The sequence below is a fragment of the Podarcis erhardii genome (assembly GCF_964252035.2).
Source record: "Podarcis erhardii genome assembly, chromosome: 1".
Classification (NCBI taxonomy): Eukaryota; Metazoa; Chordata; class Lepidosauria; order Squamata; family Lacertidae; genus Podarcis; species Podarcis erhardii.
In genome coordinates, this window is record NC_138497.1 from 122,306,717 (window position 1) to 122,326,657 (window position 19,941).

The following is a 19,941-nucleotide window of genomic DNA, read 5'->3' on the forward strand; positions in this document are numbered from 1 at the left end:
AGGCCTGCTGTACAATTTAATAGTTGTTGGAAATATCTACTCTAAATCTTCATACTTGAATAGTGGCAAGAGTGCATATCTGTAAGTGAGCAAGGGCTATTTATTTGTTACATGTATAGTCCAGTCTTCCAAAGAACTCAATAATAATAATAATAATAAATTTTATTTATATCCTACCCTCCCCAGCTGAAGCCAGGCTCAGGACGGCTAACAACAATAAAATAATACAACATTCTAAAATCATTTCATTATAAAATTAATTCAAATCAAATTGATGGCAACCATTGGGCTAGAGTTTTGTGAAGATTGCCAAAGGAGGGAGTCAGGCTGTGCCCTGACCAAAGGCCTGGTGGAACAGCTCTGTCTTGCAGGCCCTGCGTAAAGATGTCAAGTCCCACAGGGCCCTAGTCTCTTGTGGCAGAGCGTTCCACCGGCTTACATATGGTTCCCGGGGCTCTTGACCTGACCAAACCTGCTTAGTTGCAGTAGTAGGACTGCTCCATCTGCCTACAGACCATTCTCATGGTTATTGGTAAAAGACCTGGTATTGAGGCTTCTGGCCTTAATCCAGTTTTAGTTGTCAGTGGGCAAGTAACCGAGGGAGAGGATGGATGCACCATGTGTATTGGAATACACCTTGGGATGTACATCCCACTAGAAAGGACTGCAATGCAGGTGGACCACATTTTATTTGGGCTTTGAATGCGCCATCACCTTTAGGCCTGCAGTTTCCTGTCTGGTGAGCAGTCCCCATGTGAAAGTCTATTGATGCCAACAGAGCTCTTTAGCTGAATCACAGTGCCATGTTTTTATTCTGTATGCAAAGCACAGGAGAATATAATTAGAACCCGAGAATTAACATAGGTTAGCAGTTTCCCAAGGTGCTTCATGTATCTCTTTGTGCACCAGTCCTCCTCCTCAAGATCCCTAACTTGGAAAGTTTGCCCTAAATTGAATGGTTTTTTCCCCCCCGCACTAGGAGAAATTTTAATCACAAGAAAGAGTACACGTACTCCACAATGCACTGGCACCACGGTGAAGTTATGGATCTCGCTTTCACTGTTGAAGGTAACGTTACCCAAGCTAGGAACATTTGCTGTTTCAATTCTCTCACCTCTTCCATCACCTCACCAGTGGCCTTGAGCAAGTCACTTTTCTAGCAATCTCTCCCCATGCAGATTCACCCATCTGCAATATGATAGTTCTGAAATTCTACTCTCTTGAATTTGATTTCTGTTTTCTGTATGTGGCTTTGAGATCCTTTTGAAGATGAAGCAATTAAGAGAATTTCTCAACAGATTCCCAACATTCTCTTCAGAAAACGCTTGTGAACTGCTCTTGATTTGAAATACGCTATATAAATGTACAGCAGTGTCAAAGCAAAAGAGTTAGATCTCCTCAATACATCTTGCAAAAGTGTGGAAGTTTAGAGATGGGACTGTGGCAAATGCAACAGAGTTGTCTGTGTGTTGCATAAAGACAGAGATAGCTAATCTGGTGCCTTCAGCTCTAGCCACCATGGCCAATTTTTGGGGATGATTAGAGTTGTAGTCATATTGTGAGCACAAGGTTGGCTACCCCTGCATAAAAGTGCTTCGTGCCACTCTCTTTGGGTTGACAGGCAGAAGTAAACTGTTTCGGTTCTTCAACAAGCAGAGGAAGTAGGAACTTAATCCTCTCACAAAATAGAACTGAATAAAATTTGTTTTTCTATGTTGAAAGCTGTGAAGATAAAATCTTGTTGACCTCAGCGGGAACTTGAAGTGACCCACCGCAGTGTTTATTTTATTCTTGGCTTCCCTCCGAAACAGGAAGCAGTTTGACCTGACAAGTGGGAGCATTTTGTTGTGTTGCAACATAACTATTTGCTTCATAAACACAATCCAGTTGCTCCTGATCTTCTTGTTGCTGGGTTTTTTCAGTTCTTATAGTCGGGCCCACAAGAGCCCACGCAGTCTGTGTCCACATGTGTGTATATTGTTTATTACACTTGCATTTGTGTCCATATGGCAATTGTGCACCAAACTCAGTGCATGCCTATCTACTGGGAAGTAAATCCCATTGGGTTCACTGAGCCTTAATCCCAGGTATACGTGTATAGGACTGCAGCCTTGGTCCTTTTCAGCATCTAAACCTAGATCAGGGTTGCACAACCTGTGACCTTCCAAATGTTGTTGGACTACACCTCCCACCATCCTCGATCACTGGCTATGCTGTCTGGGGCTGATGGGAGATGTAGTCCAGAAACATCTGGAGGGCCGAAGATTGTGCACCCCTGTCCTAGATTAATGTATATGGCCACAGGTAATGATGCCCTCCGAGACTGTAACATCCATGGAGAGTAACCAGATCTGTGGCAAGTCACATTGCTCCAGTTGCACTGAGCAGTATGCTGTGTGTGTGTGTGTGTGTGTGTGTGTGTGTGTGTGTGTGAAGTGCTACATTTCTAAGGCACACACATTTTGTTCGGTTTGATAGGAACTAGCCTCCTGAGTGGCGGAATCGAGTCTGTCCTGGTGCAGTGGCGAGATGGGTCAGATGCGAAGAAAGAATTCTTGCCCCGGTTGGGATCCACAATAGAGCACATCTCCGTCTCTCCAGATGGAGCCTTCGTTTGTACCTCGCATGCAGATAACAGTAAGTCCAAATGGGGGAGAGAAACCTACCTCTTTATAATGTCAAACAACCGTGGCTGTTAGGGTTTTGAAAGGTGATAACCTCCTTAAATCAGTGATTTATATCCAAGCACCTCCAGCTTCAAATTTCCGTGAGCACCTGAGCCATGGATTGGAAACCAGCAATAGCCCTCTAGGTACTGTAGGACTACCAACTCCCATCAGCCCCAGCAGTCAGGGATTATGGGAGTTGTAGTTCAACAGCATCTGAAGCCACCCCGGCCCTTTCCCTCCCTGCTTTGTGATTGGCATCTCTCTGTTTATTCTATAGGGCTTGTGGGGAGGGGGAGGGTTGCTGTCTCTGGATTTATATTTTTATCACCTGTCGCTCCATGAGGATCTTCCTGCCTCAAGCCCAAACCCAACGATGAACTGGCTTTCTTTCAGTGCCAGTTGTATGCCTGAGGTTGTACTGGTTTAAAAGACCCTTACGCAGCTGTACATATGAATGAACAATGTTTATAACGGCGAGGCTGTGGTGCTCTCCCAACTGGAAAGTGGGGGCCACTACTGAAGAAGCTTGTTCAAGAATGACTCCCAGCCCTAATAGTTAATGGGGCCTTTTCAGCCAGTCTGAAAAGATTGGGGAAGTACTCATTGGAGAAAGAGTTCTCTGTTCCCTAGCAAAACTGATTAACAGGCTTACAAGATAGGCACCAGAACTTTTGATTTAGCACAGCAGCCAGGGAAGCAAATCTAGGATGGGTGTGGCATGCTCCTTGTATCTCATACCAGGCTCATTCTGAAGTAACTGTGATTTCCAATCTGCCTCAGCCCCTTGCCCATTAGTTACTAGGGCATGTTCAAATATTTTAAAGTCCCTCCTTTCAAGGAAGGGATGTTGTTGTTTAGCCGTGTCTGACTCTTTGTGACCCCATGGACCAGAGCACACCAGGCACTCCTGTCTTCCACTGCCTCCCGCAGTTTGGTCAAACTCATGTTAGTGAGTTAGTTAGCTTTGAGAACACTATCCAACCATCTCGTCCTCTGTCGTCCCCTTCTCCTTGTGCCCTCCATCTTTCCCAACATCGGGGTCTTTTCCAGGGAGTCTTGTCTTCTCATGAAGTGGCCAAAGTATTGGAGCCTCAGCTTCAGGATCTGTCCTTCCAGTGAGCACTCAGGGCTGATTTCCTTCAAAATGGATACGTTTGATCTTCTTGCAATCCATGGGACTCTCAAGAGCCTCCTCCAGCACCATAATTCAAAAGCAACAATTCTTCGGCGATCAGCCTTCTTTATGGTCCAGCTCTCACTTCCATACATCACTACTGGGAAAACCATAGCTTTAACTATAAGGACCTTTGTCGGCAAGGTGATTGCTTTTTAAGGAAGGAATATCAACTGGCAGATCTAACTAAGGCTGACCATATGTGTTGTTGACCACCACATCAGTCTTGGCCATACCAAGTGGAGTTCTGCATCCAATAATGTTCCTGAGCTGCAAGCCATATCTGGCCATTTGAAGTGCACCATTTTTTTCTGAATAAAACGTTTTATGCCTAGGGAAGGCCATCTGCAGCCCTCTAGATGCTGTTGCATGACAAGTTCCCCACTCCTGTTCTATGGGCTGATGCAGATTCTGAATCATCATTTGGTAAACAATAGGCCTTTTAATGCTCTGCCAGCTTTCATTCTTAACCTTATTAACTTTCTTTTAAAACTCCTGTAGAAATAATCATCATACACAGCAACTTGAAGGTCTCCACAGTCATTCAAGGATTGAGCAGAGGTATGTTTGCTTCAGAGAGCTTATTTATATACCTGCGTATCTCCTTTTCTCCAAAGAAACTGTATTCCAGCTCAAACCATCTGTTTCCTTTCAGGCAGTGATGTCAAGGCTGGCTTGATGGTTGACCCTCGAACTAAAGCTTTGGTTCTGAACGGCAAACCAGGCCACCTGCAGTTCTATTCGCTGCAAAATGACAAGCAGCTTTACAATGTAAGTTAGGCCAGTGATGATCTATGCTCTCGTCACAGTGGCAAATAAGGCTTAGGACTAGCAACGCTATTTGTGGCTGCTGTTTGGGGTTGTTGTTTTTTTCTTAACATTAACTGGACATATAATTTCTGCATAGAAACAAAATACTACTAGGGCTGGGCGTTATCTGGTTTTCAACATCATGATATATCACCAGTTAAACGTTGTGTACTGATACAGTGGTACCTTGGTTCTCAAACTTAATCCATTCCAGAAGTCCGTTCCAAAACCAAAGCGTTCCAAAACCAAGGCGCACTTTCCGATAGAAAGTAATGCAAAATGGATTGATCCGTTCCAGACTTTTAGAAACAACCCCTAGAACAGCAATTCAACATGAATTTTACTATCTAAGGAGATAAAATGAAAGCAGTAAACAATGTACTGCAGTCACACACGCAATCAATCAGTAGCTGAACTGGGTTCCACACAGTCACAAAAACAAAACAAAAAGAGCTGCCTAAACAAAAACGCAAAATAAATCACAAAAACAGACAGACCCCAGCGTAACACTCAAAGCGGAGGTGTGGCACTCAAATCGGAAGCATAACACTCAAAACGGAACACATTCGACTTCCAAAAAAAGTTCGCAAACCGGAACTCTTACTTCCAGGTTTGCAGTGTTTGGATTCCAAGTTGTTTGAGTGCCAAGGCCTTTAAGAACCAAGGTACCACTGAATATCATGATGTCTGTAATAAGGATAAGCTATGTAGAGACATTGGCTGGCTTCACGGTTTTTCCCCACATCGTGATTTTTGCATAGCGTGCATACACACACACACACACACACACACACACACACATTCAATATATTGTTATATTGCCCAGGCCTAAATACAACCCTGGCCCAGATGGCTGGAGAACGAGTAGTGAACACAAGGTGTGGTGTGGCAGTGTTGCTGTAGGTAGGATGAGGCTAAAGTATTTCAAGAAAGGCTTTGCTGGAAGTAGTGGGGAAAGCAGCGCAACTTGGGGGCAGGAAGAAGCATATCAGATGGCATTGGAATGAGAGTGGGTGATGGGAATAAAGAGGTACAAAGTGCATATGTGTTTCTTCTCCAGTAGCTGGCTTCAAAGTGTTGGTGCTGACCTTTAAAGCCCTAAATGGCCTTGGCCCAGTATACCTGAAGGAGCGTCTCCACCCCCATCATTCTGCCCAGACACTGAGGCCCAGCTCCAAGGGCCTTCTGACGGTTCCCTCCCTACGATAAGTGAGGTTACAGGGAACCAGGCAGAGGGCCTTCTCGGTAGTGGCACCCGCCCTGTGGAGCGCCCCCCATCAGATGTCAAGGCGATAAACAACTATCTGACCTTTACAAGACATCTAAAGGCAGCCCTGTTTACAGAAGTTTTTAATGTTTGATCTTTTATTGTGCTTTTAATATTCTTTTGGAAGTCACCCAGAGTGGCTGGGGAAGACCGGCCAGATGGGCGGGGTATAAGTAATTAATTTATTATTATTATTATTATTATTCATTGACTGACTGACCTTCCAAATGTGCATGAGGCCATAAACCTACTCCATCTCTTCTTTCAAAAAATTGCAGTTGGATATTGTGCAGCAGGAGTATATTCATGAACACGGGCTGAACCAGATTGAGTTAGTGAAGGCTGCTTTTGATTCCGAAGGCAACTGGCTGGCTACTGTAGAACAGCGGCAAGGAAGCAGCAGCGATCTTGAAATGTACATGAAACTCTGGGCTTACGACGAGCAAAAGCAAAGGTACTCATGCTTGCATTGTCTAGCAAGTTGGAAGAAAACCGGTTGTTTCAGATAATGTAGATTTATCAGTCTCAAGTGTTTTCATTGCCCACACTTGCTGCCCCCATTAAACCTGTGACAAGATGGGACTTGAGGTATGAGCATCAAAGGGAGCATGCATGTGCAGTTGTTGCGCGTCATTACTTTGTCCATGCACATGTGCGCACACAGGTCCCCCCAACATGTGCCCTAGTGGCGTGGCTGCTCCTGTTCTGTGGCCGCTGTCATGTTGGTCGGAACCTGTGTAACGGTATCCACCAAGGCAGATATGTGCCTCTTACTATGGAAACAGAAGCCCCTGCAGCTGAATGGGACACATCTGTGGGCAGCCTGAGGAAGTGGGCCTGCCCATAAAAAAACAAGTCTGAAGTAAGAGACTAGGGTGATCTCTGCTGTTTCCAAGAACTCTTCTCGTTGTGAGGCTTTTGGGGGTAAGCTGAGAGTTTGTTTGGACCCCGAGTGAGAACCCAGAGGCTAAGGGAGGGTGTCTCTCTCTCTCTCTCTCTCTCTCTCTCTCTCTCACACACACACACACACACACACACGCATTCATTCATACCTTGGATCCCAAACACCTCGCAAGTTGAACATTTTGGCTCCCAAACACTGCAAACCTGGAAGTGACTGTTCCGGTTTGCAAACTATTTTTGGAAGTCTGACGGGGCCTCTGCGGCTTCCGATTGGCTGCAGGAGCTTCCTGCAACCAATCAGAAGCTGCGCTTTGGTTTCCGGACGTTTTGAAGGTCGAACGGACTTGGGGAACGGATTCCGCTCAACTTCCAAGGTACGACTGTATATATGTAGCGTTGAATTAATTACCATTTTATATGTAACTGTACTGTCACAATATTTTAAACAAAATTTAAAAAATCCTTCCATTAGCACCTTAGAGACCAACTAAGTTTTTTATTGGTATGAGCTTTCGTGTGCATGCACATGTCTTCAGATACCACTTCAGATAAGTGTGCATGCACACGAAAGCTTATACCAATAAAAAACTTAGTTAGTCTTCAAGGTGCTACTGGAAGGAATTTTTTTATTTTGTTTTGACTATGGCAGACCAATACGGCTACCTACCTGTAACTTCAATATTTTAAGTTATTTGTTGTTCATTTTTTTGCACACTGCTTAGAGATCCTTTTATAGCGGTATAGAAATTAAATAATCAAGATATCAAATTGAATCCTGTCAGATGAAATGAAAATGTAAAAAAAAATAAAAAAATCTCCATCCTTTTTATTTTATCTATCTTAATTTCTTAGGGAGGGTGGTTATAATGTCAAAGTATAGTGCTTACGGAGATCGCAATCCAACATGGAGTTAGGTGCCCTTAAGCACAGTGGCTTCAAGGAATCTCTCTCCTCCTTTCTTGCAGCTTTACTCTGAACACAAGAATAAACATGCCGCATGAGGATTGTGTCACAGCTATGTGTTTCCGTTGCACAGACGCATCTGAAAATATAACCCCAACTTTGGTAACAGCTGGCAACGATGGGCACTTTAAAGTCTGGATGCTACTGGTTGACAATGATGGTGAAAGTGAGTAAAAGGATGGTGGTGTACCTGTAAAATACTACATTGTGCTTTTATTCACCATAGAGAGGGGGGAAATCCTCTTCTCTCTGTTTACTGATAAGGGCAGGGACGTGAAACAAGGCAGAGCAACACTTTTATCCTTCCGTAGATTCACATAGTGTGCTTCTGATGCCTTTAGATTGTGCTTGTTTCATCTTCAGGTCAAAAACAAGAGCTTCCCACAGAAAACACACGGCAAGTCTGGGATTGTTTTCTTTTTTCTTTTTGGTTAATAAATTGTTTTTATTACTTTTCAATTACAGTCCAGTAATAGCCTCATTATAACAAAACCAATTTACAGGGAATTGCTGGGTTTTACGGGGGGGAGGGGGGGCAAACTGAAATCAATGGAAAACTTAAGGAGCCAGCTTATGGATTGGTTGCAATATAACGAGATATACAAATTAGATAGAAAGAATTGATTTTTGGACCAAAGCTCACAATTAAAAAAAAAATTCTTACAACATATGGGTAAACTTCTGTCTAAAATGTATAATTTTTAATTAGAATGGGAAACAAAAGACGAGCTTGTTAAAGCTTCAGTGACATACTGGGCAATAGATATAGGAGACAACATAGATCTTAACCTCTGGGAGAAACTTTGGAAAAGCGACTTGAAATTTGCTGCATGTTATTCATTAAGAAAGAACTACTTGGAAATGATTCATAGATGGTGTTTAAGTCTGAGTAGGTTGGCTAAGAATTATAAGGCGGAATCAGATACATGTTGGAAGTATAAATTGAACTAACTTTCAGAGGAGGGTTGCCGAATCATAAATGTAGAGAAGAAAACTTTAAATAAAGAAACCGTAGGCTCTCCACACACACACACACACACACACACACACACACACACAATCTTTTGCATCAAATGAAGTCTTATCACAAATTCAAACTTTAAAGTCCTTGTAGTTGGTTTGTTCCACAGTTTGTGCTCTCATCTCTTCCACCACACACCTGTACTTTCGTCCAATTAAGCTCTAATTAACAAAAGAACCTCTGCTTCTTAATGGCGGCATTGGAGGGTTTTCACCAGGCAAAGTGCTTTCGCACTCAGCGCCTCTCTGCCCCCCGCATTCCATGCCGGAGCGAGAGCCAGGTACCGAGACGAACTCCAAGTGAAGCCCATTCCTCCTATCCCTGGGGGTGGAATTTGCAAGGATAATTTACCCTCAATCACCCTTTGTCCTTCACCTACAATCTCCTGCCTGCAATCTATTAAGGCAGAGCGGAACCGGAAGCCAAGTCTGGGGTTGTTTTCAAACAAAAAGGCATATGTTCCTATGACTGGCATTCAGCAAAAGACATATAGTACTCATTTAATGTGGTATAAGAATATAGTGCCTCTTTAATGTGGTACTGACAACTCCTACAACAGAAGTCTGAAATTGCCCTTGGACACATCCCAGGAAAAACAGCTGAGGTGGTCACACACCTCAACTATCCTTTTTCAAGATTTAAGTACTTCCTTGTAATCAAAACAGTGAGTCATGTTTGTGCCAGGAAAAGCCTACACGCTTGTGATCACTATCCCGGAATTGCTGTTGAAGTTGATGTCAGCATAAATATGCAATTTAAATAAGGTAATGGCTTATTTAACGTTTGATTAAATGCTCAAGGAGCACACACTGTTAGGTATTAACTAAGTGCCCTCACCTTATTCCAGCATTCCTGCTTGCCCAGAAGAAGTGTGGCACTGCTGTCTGGTGACAATGGCAAATCCCAGCCTCAAAAGCTTCAGCTATGGGCAGGGGTCACCTCAGCAATTGCACAATAGTCCCCATACCCCAGGCATAGGCAAACTCAGCCCTCCAGATGTTTTTGGGACTACAACTCCCACCATCCCTGACCACTGGTCCTGTTAGCTAGGGATGATGGGAGTTGTAGTTCGAAAACATCTGAAGGGCCGAGTTCGGGGATGCCTGCCCTACCCTCTTCCCAGCTTCAGGGTTAGGAAGAAGGTGGGGAGTGTTGTGGCCACAGGTCCAAACAGTCAAGCATTTCCCTGCCACTCCACTTACTGCCCTAAGAAGGAATACATGGTGGAAGGCTGCTGTTCCAATGCGGAGCCCAATGTGTAAGCCCCGCTTCCACTTATGGAAAAAGCAATGAAGGATTCTTGGTCTTCTGCAGCCAAGGAGAGACCAGGAAACCTCCCTTTTCCACCAAAGGTCTGGATCGCCTTGCCACATGATGCATCCAAACTTTCAATGGGTGAGACAAATGATTCATAGTTCTTGGCTTGGGTACCAAGGCCAAATGGAAATGGTGGACCCCTGCCTTAATATTCTTACATACTATTTATCATGTTACTCAATTTTAACACATCTTTCCTGTTACAAAAGTGTGGGATTTCTTTCTCTTTAACAGATCAAAGCATAACTTGGGCCTGCGACTTCGTAGGAAGCTATCACAACTATCAAGCTACAAATTGCTGTTTCTCCGAAGATGGCTCTTTGCTTGCAGTCACCTTTGACAAAATAGTCACTGTGTGGGACTCGGAACTGTGGGATCTCAAATGTACTTTCTGCCATCTTCCTGGGACTATACGGTAAGTAACCATGTGTTCCTTTAATTTAAATCAGTTAAAAAAAAAAAAAGATTCATTAAGCATGTAATGAAACTAACCTAATATTTCCCCAAAGTTTTTAAAGCAATAATCCTTAATATTTTCCTATCAGAAACTTTTTTATTGGGCCCTTCTGAGCTTTCACAAGAATCGTTGGTTTTAAGGGAAAGCTCTTTAAATAGCAACAAAGCTCTGTAACAAAGTCAGCTTATTTTTTACATGTGTCCAGAATAATCTGTGCAGAACTAGAAATTGCATTGGGTGGGAAACAAACGCCCATCTTCCCTCCTGCAGCCACCAACCTTCCCTCAAATTTTTCTCCAGATGGTCCTCAGTCCTCTGGAGCAGATTATTGGGCTCATGGAAGTTTGGGGCATGAGTAGGAAGTAGAAGTTCTGTCATGTGACATTGGGTGTTGCCTATAGTTTGATTTCAACAAGACTGCAGAAATACCTTCCGCTTTTGGAATTACCTTCTTGCATGCTGCTTGCTTCCCCTGTCTAGTTTACTTATTGCAAAAGTTTCCTAAAGAAATCTTGCCCTGCTTTTTTAGCACCTGCCCACACCAGTGTTATCTTAAGGGGGATTACAACAGAACGGGTTTGCTAAGAAGCTGTAAGCTCTACAATTAGCCCGAGAAATGCCTCTCTGTTTATTTAGAGTAAACATTTACCTGGTTGCAAGGGGGGGGGGGAATCTCCCTTGTTGGAATTAGAGGGTCATAAAATAAGAGTCTGAGCGCAAACAAAATTGCTCTTGAGATCGAGAAGAAAGAGAAAGGTTGTGTGGTGGTTTAATGGAAAGACTTCAGCCAGTCCTGTCTCTTGAATCCCTGATTCGCCTAGGCATCAGCAGTGCCCATTGTGACCCACTTTTTAATGTGTGGCAGGTCTCCAAAACTGTAATAAACCACTTGCTTTTGAGCACACGTAGCCTTTCACTTAAAATTACTTGCTTAAACTGTATACTAAAGCATGCAGAAGGTAGATTCCCATCTTTTACCCGTCTGTGAGGTATGAGCTCTTGAGCCAGGATTGGGGAAAACAAAGCATGGCACCTAAGGCAGACATGGCTGGCCTCCCTCCTGTAACCATTTCAACCATGGAAATAGCAGAAATAGCTGCCTGAAGTGAGCTAGGGTTGTCTTAGATCAGGCATGGGCAAACTTGGCCCTCCAGATGTTTTGGGACTACAACTTCCATCATCCCTAGCTAACAGGGCCAGTGGTCAGGGATGATGGGAATTGTAGTCCCAAAACATCTGGTGGGCCAAGTTTGCCTATGCCTGCCTTAGATTATATAGTGACCCTACGGCGAAATATCTCATGGACACGACTAATTAACATTATCTTTGTTATTTATTCTTCCAGAAACCTGTGTTTTGGGAGGCAGAGTTGTTCAAAATACCTTCTTGGCACCACCAACACTGGATTTTTGTGCTGTTGGAACTTGCTGAGCTGTACATGTAAGACCATTTTATCACCTTTCCTTCCTTCCTTCCTTCCTTCCTTCCTTCCTTCCTTCCTTCCTTCCTTCCATTAAAAATTGGTCATTCTGAGAGAACCCAAGGAGGCAAATTGCTTTATATTTCAGCTTAACACCAAATACTTTTAGTTTTTATTTATCCAGTCGTTGGAACTGTATCGCATAAAATTATACGGCAGGTCTTGTTGCTGAATCCCCAAACGACCTCCTCTCCCCTGTTCAGATCCTCCCTTTGAAAGTTCTCCTAGCTGCATTCATGGTTTGAATTAATTGCAGTTCTGTCCTCCTTGGGAGTCTGTGGTTCTCCGTCATAATCTGGTTATTTTGATTTTCAGTGGAATGGAGTGCCCAATTAAATGTCATTGTTCTGCAGCCAGATTGTCTGTCTGAGAACATCGTCGCGGTTTCATCCCACTCGGAATACTCAGATGGTGAGCATAAAGACCTCTTTCATTTTTGTTCAGGATCACTGGCCAAAACTGCAGAACCATACTGTCCAGGAAAATATTTTACTTCCTTGGACTTGAAAGCCACTTAAAATAACTCTTTAAAATAGGCCGCTCTTGTCTACATGGAAACTATACCATGGTTTGGATCTTAAGACAAGAAAGTTTGCTGATGGAATGTTTCTCACCCCCCTTGTACTCAAACCTAGCTTTCAGGCTTCCCCATAAGCCTCTGGTTTTCCTCTGTGAGAACAGAATCCTGAACCAAGTAGGCTGGTCTTTCCCCCCACAACTGCATCCTCAAAATGCCCATCTATAAGATCGCTGGTCCTTCTGAGCCAGGCTAGAGCATGGTGGGATTGCTGGGTGAGAGGACAAGTGCCCCAGAATTGGTTGGCCTGAACTTCCTTGTGTCTTGGCGCCCAAACCCCTTTTATCTAGGGCATGCATCCCCAAACTCTGCCCTCCAGCTGTTTTGGGACTACAATTCCCATCATCCCTGACCACTGCTGCTGTTAGCTAGGGATGATGGGAGTTGTAGTCCCAAAACAGCAGGAGGGCTGAGTTTGGGGGCGCCTGATCTAGAGCAAGGTGGTCTTGCCATTACCGAAGTAGGGCAATCTGTCTAGCAGACCTTTGGGATACCATGTCGCTTAGAGCCTTGCCCTGAGATCTGTTTTCTGGGTTGTAGATTCTCATTATAAGAAAGCTATTTTAATGAAAAAGGCCACCTGACAGTCTTGGCACCGCAGAGCCTTTTAATAACTTCCACCCACTACTGGGCTAGATCAGGTGAGCGGTAATATCTTGTTCACATTCCTTGTTTTCTGTTCGTGGGGTGGTTGTTCTCTGGGAGTTTAAAGTCTATGGTGGGGGGAAAACCTATTTCCATTTCAGGAGTTCCTTTTTACTGTTCTTTATCCTGCAATGGGTGATACTCTACAGCTGGGTTGGGCAGCCCATGGTCCTGCAGATGTTGCCAGACTACAATTCCCGTCATGCCCAGCATTTAGCCACACTGCCTAGGGCTGATGGGAGTTCCCCATCCCTGCTCTGTAGCCTATTTCTCACTGAGGTGGTACAGTCCAGTGACAGGTTTACTAACTGACTGAGAACTAGGCCTATCATGCTGTAGCTTGATCCATACTAATCTTTATTGGTGGAACTCTGTAGACAGTGGACTGGTTTATTTAGACTTCGTTGATAGGTTCCCATATAAGTACCAGGAGCTATACTGAATGTATGGGTTTCTTTATCATTTTGTGATCATGCATTGACTTCAGACCTCAGAAAAGCAACACACAAATTGGTTCTTAAAGACTAAAATTCTCTTTTTCTTCTTTTTCTCCCCCTCAGTATTTGTATTCAAACCCTGTGAGCCGCAGCCTTTGTGTATCCACAGAAAGGTCTGCAGAGGCCAAGTCCGGTGTGCTGTTTTTGTTCCAAGAGATCTACCCGAGCCCATTCATTCAGAAAAATATCAGTGGCTCAGCCAATCTCAGTTTTACTTCTTGACTGAAACACTTGTAAGTGTTTAAATGCGCATCCGGGACAATATTGCAATGAGTTGTTAAGTGCTCAGAAAGCCAAGTGGGCGTGCTAGTCATTTCTGTAGCCCTTTCCAGCTCTGCTACCCTTACCTACCATTAACATGGTGAGACAGGACAAGAGGTCATCATTTAGCCGCAAAGCTCACAGGGGGAGTCAGTTGAGAGCTAAACCTGAATCCCTCACTTCGGAAATCAATGTTGCTCCCTTTCTTGGTATAAGTTTTCTGGACAACACTGCTTTAACTCAGAAATCTTCTGCTTCCCTTTTTTAATTACAGTGGTACCTCGGGTTAAGTACTTAATTCGCCATGCCACCAGAGCCCGATTTCTGTTCTCATCCTGAAGCAAAGTTCTTTTTTTAAAAAAAAAAATAATCAAAGTTCTTAACCTGAAGCACTATTTCTGGCTTAGTGGAGTGTGTAGCCTGAAGCGTATGTAACCCGAGGTACCACTGTAGTTCTCATTAGGGGAGATGGACGATAGTTAGTAGGTAGGGCAAGAGACTCTTAATCTCAGAGTCGCTGATTCTATTCCCACATTGGGCTACAGATTCCTGCGTTCTGGATTTGGATTTTGGATTTGATATCCCGCTTTATCACTACCCTTAAGGAGTCTCAAAGCGGCCAACAATCTCCTTTCCCTTCCTGCCTCACAACAAACACTCTGTGAGGTGAGTGGGGCTGAGAGACTTCAGAGAAGTGTGACTGGCCCAAGGTCACCCAGCAGCTGCATGTGGAGGAGCGGAGACGCGAACCCGGTTCCCCAGATTACGAGTCCACCGCTCTTAACCACTACATTGGACTAGATGACCCTTGGGGTCCCTTCCAACTCAAATGATTCTGTTGTATTCTAGTCTAAATGTTAGCTAATCATGTGAGTTTTAGTTTCATAAGGGTAAAATCAATCATGTTGACTAAGCTGGCGTACATTGTTTCTTGTTGATTCCTTCCTAGAATAAGAGAGGGAATTGCCTTGACTACAGAGGTGCCTTTCTTCCACAATTCTATACATCCTTTTGTTTAAAACCTTTCGATCAGCTAAAAAAATTGTCAGGTGATAGGGATATAGACCAATAATATTGTCATTTTTACTTGTAGTCGGTTAAATCACGCAGTTTTATTTGGTCCCAAAAAATACTGTCAAATATTAATGAATATCCCCAGTGTCCCATGAAGAGAAAAGAGAAATAATTTCAAACGACATTAAACTTTTCATGCTTCATGTTATATCTCTTCTGGATTTTGTTTTTAAAGAGTAAATGCTTATATTTCTCAAGTGCATATGCTACAAAATAAATCATCTAGATTGTGTGCCATATTTTAAGACTCACCGAAATCCTACCAAAAGATTGTTTTTCATAATAGTGTTTCTTCCTTCTGGATGTTTAGGAATTGATGACATTTAGCACAAAGACCCCAGAAGAGAGACTTACACCTTCCAGCAGACAGGTAATTGTTCTTTAAAAGAAGTGAACAAAAATTCTAACAGTCTACATTCCATTCTGTGTGATTTGATTGAACTGCCCTGTATTAAAAATCGGTTTGACTTATATTAAGCTTCGGATCCAAAGATCCCCTTCTGGGTGGTGTGCAGTGCATCATGGTGGGACCGCAAAGGTAGAGGATCTACTTTGGAATAGATCCTTGAGCGCCGCAACCCCATAATTGCCTTTGACTGGACTTACCCATCCAGGAGTCCTTTACACTTTTTACCTACTTATTTTTTATATATATAAAAAATATGCATCACACTTGGACTTGGGGGGGGGGAGTTCTATCTTAAACTGCTTTATCAATAAAGAAATGCATGAAAAGCTAAGCTTTTGGCATTTGCCCAAATTTAAATTATGTCTGCCTAGGCAAGGATGAAGTGAGCACTTAATTCTGTTTATGCTTTACTCATAAATAAGAAGCGAGCTGGAAAAAAGATACCTGCCTTTCTAATTTTTACAATTGCAAAAATAAAATATTTTTGTAATTGCCCCCCAATATACATAAGGTACAACCAGTCCAACATAAAACCTTATAACAGCCATCTAGAGCCATACAGTGGGCCAGGAAATAAATGGTGGCAGATCTCAGGCTGCCAATGGGACATTTGGCCCCAACAATGTTCAGGAGGCCACCGGTTTGACTTCACCCCCGGAGGCGCACTCCATTGTCTTTGGAGACAGACGGATGCCAACAACAAGGAGCATAACTGACTTGTGAATAACAAAGGGCTGGATCCAACTACTAGTAATTGCGGTGGATGGGGGGGGGGTCTCAAAAGAAGCTGTTGGGTTTTTCTCTTAGCCAGCTTGCTTGCTGTTAAAGTGTGCTGTCGTTGAATTCAGAGGGATTCTCATTACAGCTTTGCCCTGAAGAACTTCTAATGGTTCTTTATATATCCAAAAAAAAAAAAAAGGAGCCAGACATGTAAGGAAGCCATTGGGGACAAACCTGGGAATCCTGTGCCCCTCCAGAAATTGTTGGACTCCAAGTCCCATTAGCCGCAAGCCAAAAGTTGAGGACTCTAGGGGTTTGCTTAACTTTTCTCCAGTTGCACTTCCCCCCTCCTTTAATTTAATAACTTTGGACACCATGGCAGGTGGGAGGCAGGGATTAAGTACCCTATTCTGTTCTTTAACTCGGGTCTGTTTTCTCCATCACCACTTTTTAGTTGGCAGTTGAAGAGAGCTTCCCCATGACTCCTTTTTACCTGCTACTGGGAAAGCACCAGCAACAGAACAAAGAGGCTACAGAAACTGGGAGACTCCCTGTTCAGAAGAACTTTGCACAAGAATCGCCTGCTGTCAAAGAAGTAAGAATAAACACAATGCCTTTTCAGGAACATGCAAATACTGACTACCATTTAACAAGCTTTCCTTCTTATTGTGTCCTTTTTTTTTTTTCTTTCCTCCCCAGCTTCTTCACACTCCAGCTCATGTCTTACCATCTGCCTCTTTCCTGTGCCCCATTTTTATCAACTCACTGCTGATATCCAAAGCCAATAAAAGGTAAGAAGCCCTCAGTTTTTTAAACGTTTGTTTTCGAAGGGAGCCGACAATAAAACTGAACTTTACAGAACAAAAGAAGGTCGCGCACAACATTTTCCCCTATCCGCTTACATTGTGAGGTGGTGGTTCTTCACGAAGCTGAGTTAAGAGGGCATTAACACGTTACCATTGTCATAGAAACGGAAGCAAAACGACTCTTTGAAAATGACTCTTGCCCTATAGGAAGCACAGCCATATTCACACACAAAAAATGAGTGAGAAGAGAAGGTATTAAAACATAATTCTCCCATTTGGGAACCTGGTATGATGACACATATCTGGTGGGCTAGAGAACCTCATGTCTGAGGTTGCATTCAGACACGGGGCGTTATTTCATCATTTCCCAATCATTAACGGTAATGTGTCAATTCTTACATTCCTTTGACACAGCATAACTTTCTTCCATTAGAGAACACTGCCTTTTTGATCAGTATACTGCCATGTCACACTAAATTTTAGTTAGTTATTAGTTATTATCAAACCTTTATTAGGCATTATGCAAATAAAACCATAAAAGAGAAAATAACATATAAAAGCCTTGAAATGTATATAAAAAAAGGCAGCAGATGGCTACATACATATATATATATATACATATAAAATCAGTGGTTTTCCTTGTTAACCTGCTCCTTGGAGGACTGCTGCCAAAAACTCAGCTAAATTTTAAATGTTTGGAAAGGACAGTGCGCCAGAACGCTGCCTAAAATTTCATCATGGAATTACAATGCAAAACTGCAGTTTTCTGGGTCACTGGGGCTGCAAACGTATTTTTTTCTGGAAACAGGTAACACAGAATTTAGCACTAAACTTTGGCTAGATTCCACTAGTTTTCCAAAAGTGCCTTTTACGTCATGTGAAAGATCACATAAGATATGTAAATACAGTCGTACCTTGGTTTTTTAACAGCTTAGTTTTCAAAAGTTTTGGCTCCCGAACGCCGCAAACCTGGAGGTGATTGTTCCAGTTTGCAAACGAGTTTTGGAAGCCAAACATCCAACGGGCTTCCTGCAGCCAACCAGAAACCACGCTTTGGTTTCCAAATGTTGGAATCCGGAACGGATTCTGTTCAACTTCCAAGGTACGACTGTAAAGGAAACATTGTGAAAATGGAATTAAGTGCTGTCTCAACACAGCCTGTGACCTGTGGCTAGGCCCAGCATGTTCAGTAGAATATTTTATAAAATACTGAAAGGTTTAGTGTGTATTAGTATGAGAGGTTGTGTGTAAAACTGAATCTTAGCAAAGGCTAGTCTTAAAGGCACCTCCACTGCCTGTACACTTCAGGAACATTTCTGGGCCTTTCCCTGCCATGCCTGTTTACGGAGTATTTTCTTTGTGTCAGGATGCATTGAAAAGCTTAATTCCCTCCTAATTTGTGTTTCCTGCTGATCTCCCACTGCTTCAGATTATTCTGCAACCCTTATAATTCCCATTCTCTTATTGGTGACTTGTGTGGAAACTTTTTTCCACTTTTAAGAAGTCCGCGTCCCCCGTCATACTAAAGCTTACTTATCATATTCATGAGAATATTGAGAAAAGTATCTACAACCCAGCAAATATTCTAGCTCTGAGACTTGTTATAAATGTCTCAGTGGTCTCAAATGCACATTTCTATTGATCCTTCCATTTGTATTTTTATAGTACTAGTGAAGTTGCCAATGAAGTGGAAATGGAAAGCGACAACAGCGAGAATGAATCGGAGGAGGAGGACACGGAAGTTGCTAAAATGGACTCAGAGGCACCACAGGCGACAGATTGTTTGGAGGACAACATTCCACCTAAATTGTCAAAAGAACAAGGGAAAAAAATGCGCCAGTTAAGAAAAATGGACTACAGCTGGGCATCTGTTCTCTAGACACATAGTATTGTGAACTACATGTATTTATATTTCTTACCAATAATTCCACAAGATGTCATTCTTTCAAATAAAGGATTGCGATTTTCCAGGGTGCTTCTTCACTTCTTGGAATAAATTGTAACAAGTGTCTCCTGCAGTGAAGTCTTTGAAGCAAGCATTTTTATGGTTTATTTACAGAAAATGTGGTTTTGTAGGGGAAACAATTCAAAACAACTGCATGCTTCTACCTCTAGGTTTTATCCAAGGTCCAACTGGTTTTACAAAGTGTTGAGGTTTTGAAATGGGAGTTGCTCTGGAAATGGGAAGATTTGCCATTATTGTTTTCTGAAAGCACCGTGAACAATCATAGCATGAGGCACCCGTCCTTCAGGAGGGACGGCAAACTTGCTGAACGAAATGGAAGTATTTATTAATCTACATTCCTAAGACGTCCAGGAGCGCTTGAGGCAGAATTTGAAATGCAAGACGCAAAACAAATCTACTTTTGTCCAGTGCAGACAGCAGGAGCAAAATAGGTCACTGGGTAATAGGCCACTTCTGAACTCTCAAAATAGCCTGCTCAAAACCTTTTAGTAGAAAGCATTGGGAGGGAGAAATTATATGCATGCTCACCAAGATGAAAGAATAATGAAATTAATGCTATGGACCCCAGGGACCATTTCAAACAACACTGCCTCCCATGATAAACTGCTTTTGAAACGGCGACGTCAACAGTTCCACTATGCTAGTATAAGACCCTTCTATAAGCCCAAACAACTCTGAATCCAGTGCATGTCTGTGCATGTGTCTATAGGTATGCATGTTAGTGCTGTTGAACCTTGAAGATGCATCTATCTTAAGTACAACTGTTAAGTACAAGCAAAGGAATACGTGGTACCTCTGGTTACGAACTTCATTCCGGAGGTCCATTCTTAACCTGAAACCATTCTTAATCTGAGGTACTACTTTAGCTAATGGGCCTCCCGCTGCGCAATTTCTGTTGTCATCCTGAGGTAAAGTTCTTAACCCG

At 42.9% G+C, this 19,941-nt stretch overlaps 1 protein-coding gene across 1 annotated transcript in view; it reads left to right on the plus strand.

Annotated features, from left to right (window-relative positions):
* The window catches only part of WDR75 (WD repeat domain 75), a 30,861-nt gene extending 11,843 nt beyond the window's left edge, over nt 1–19,018 (plus strand). The window contains exons 8-21 of the mRNA XM_081870797.1: nt 980–1,068; nt 2,479–2,637; nt 4,345–4,404; nt 4,499–4,614; nt 6,199–6,374; nt 7,789–7,952; nt 10,359–10,539; nt 11,927–12,021; nt 12,377–12,472; nt 13,844–14,013; nt 15,426–15,485; nt 16,699–16,839; nt 16,944–17,035; nt 18,716–19,018. Of these exons, the coding sequence (XP_081726923.1) occupies nt 980–1,068; nt 2,479–2,637; nt 4,345–4,404; nt 4,499–4,614; nt 6,199–6,374; nt 7,789–7,952; nt 10,359–10,539; nt 11,927–12,021; nt 12,377–12,472; nt 13,844–14,013; nt 15,426–15,485; nt 16,699–16,839; nt 16,944–17,035; nt 18,716–18,929 (1,813 nt within the window). The 3' untranslated portion in view covers nt 18,930–19,018. The remainder of the gene's footprint in view (nt 1–979; nt 1,069–2,478; nt 2,638–4,344; nt 4,405–4,498; nt 4,615–6,198; nt 6,375–7,788; nt 7,953–10,358; nt 10,540–11,926; nt 12,022–12,376; nt 12,473–13,843; nt 14,014–15,425; nt 15,486–16,698; nt 16,840–16,943; nt 17,036–18,715) is intronic.
* The last annotated feature ends 923 nt before the right edge of the window (nt 19,019–19,941 follow it).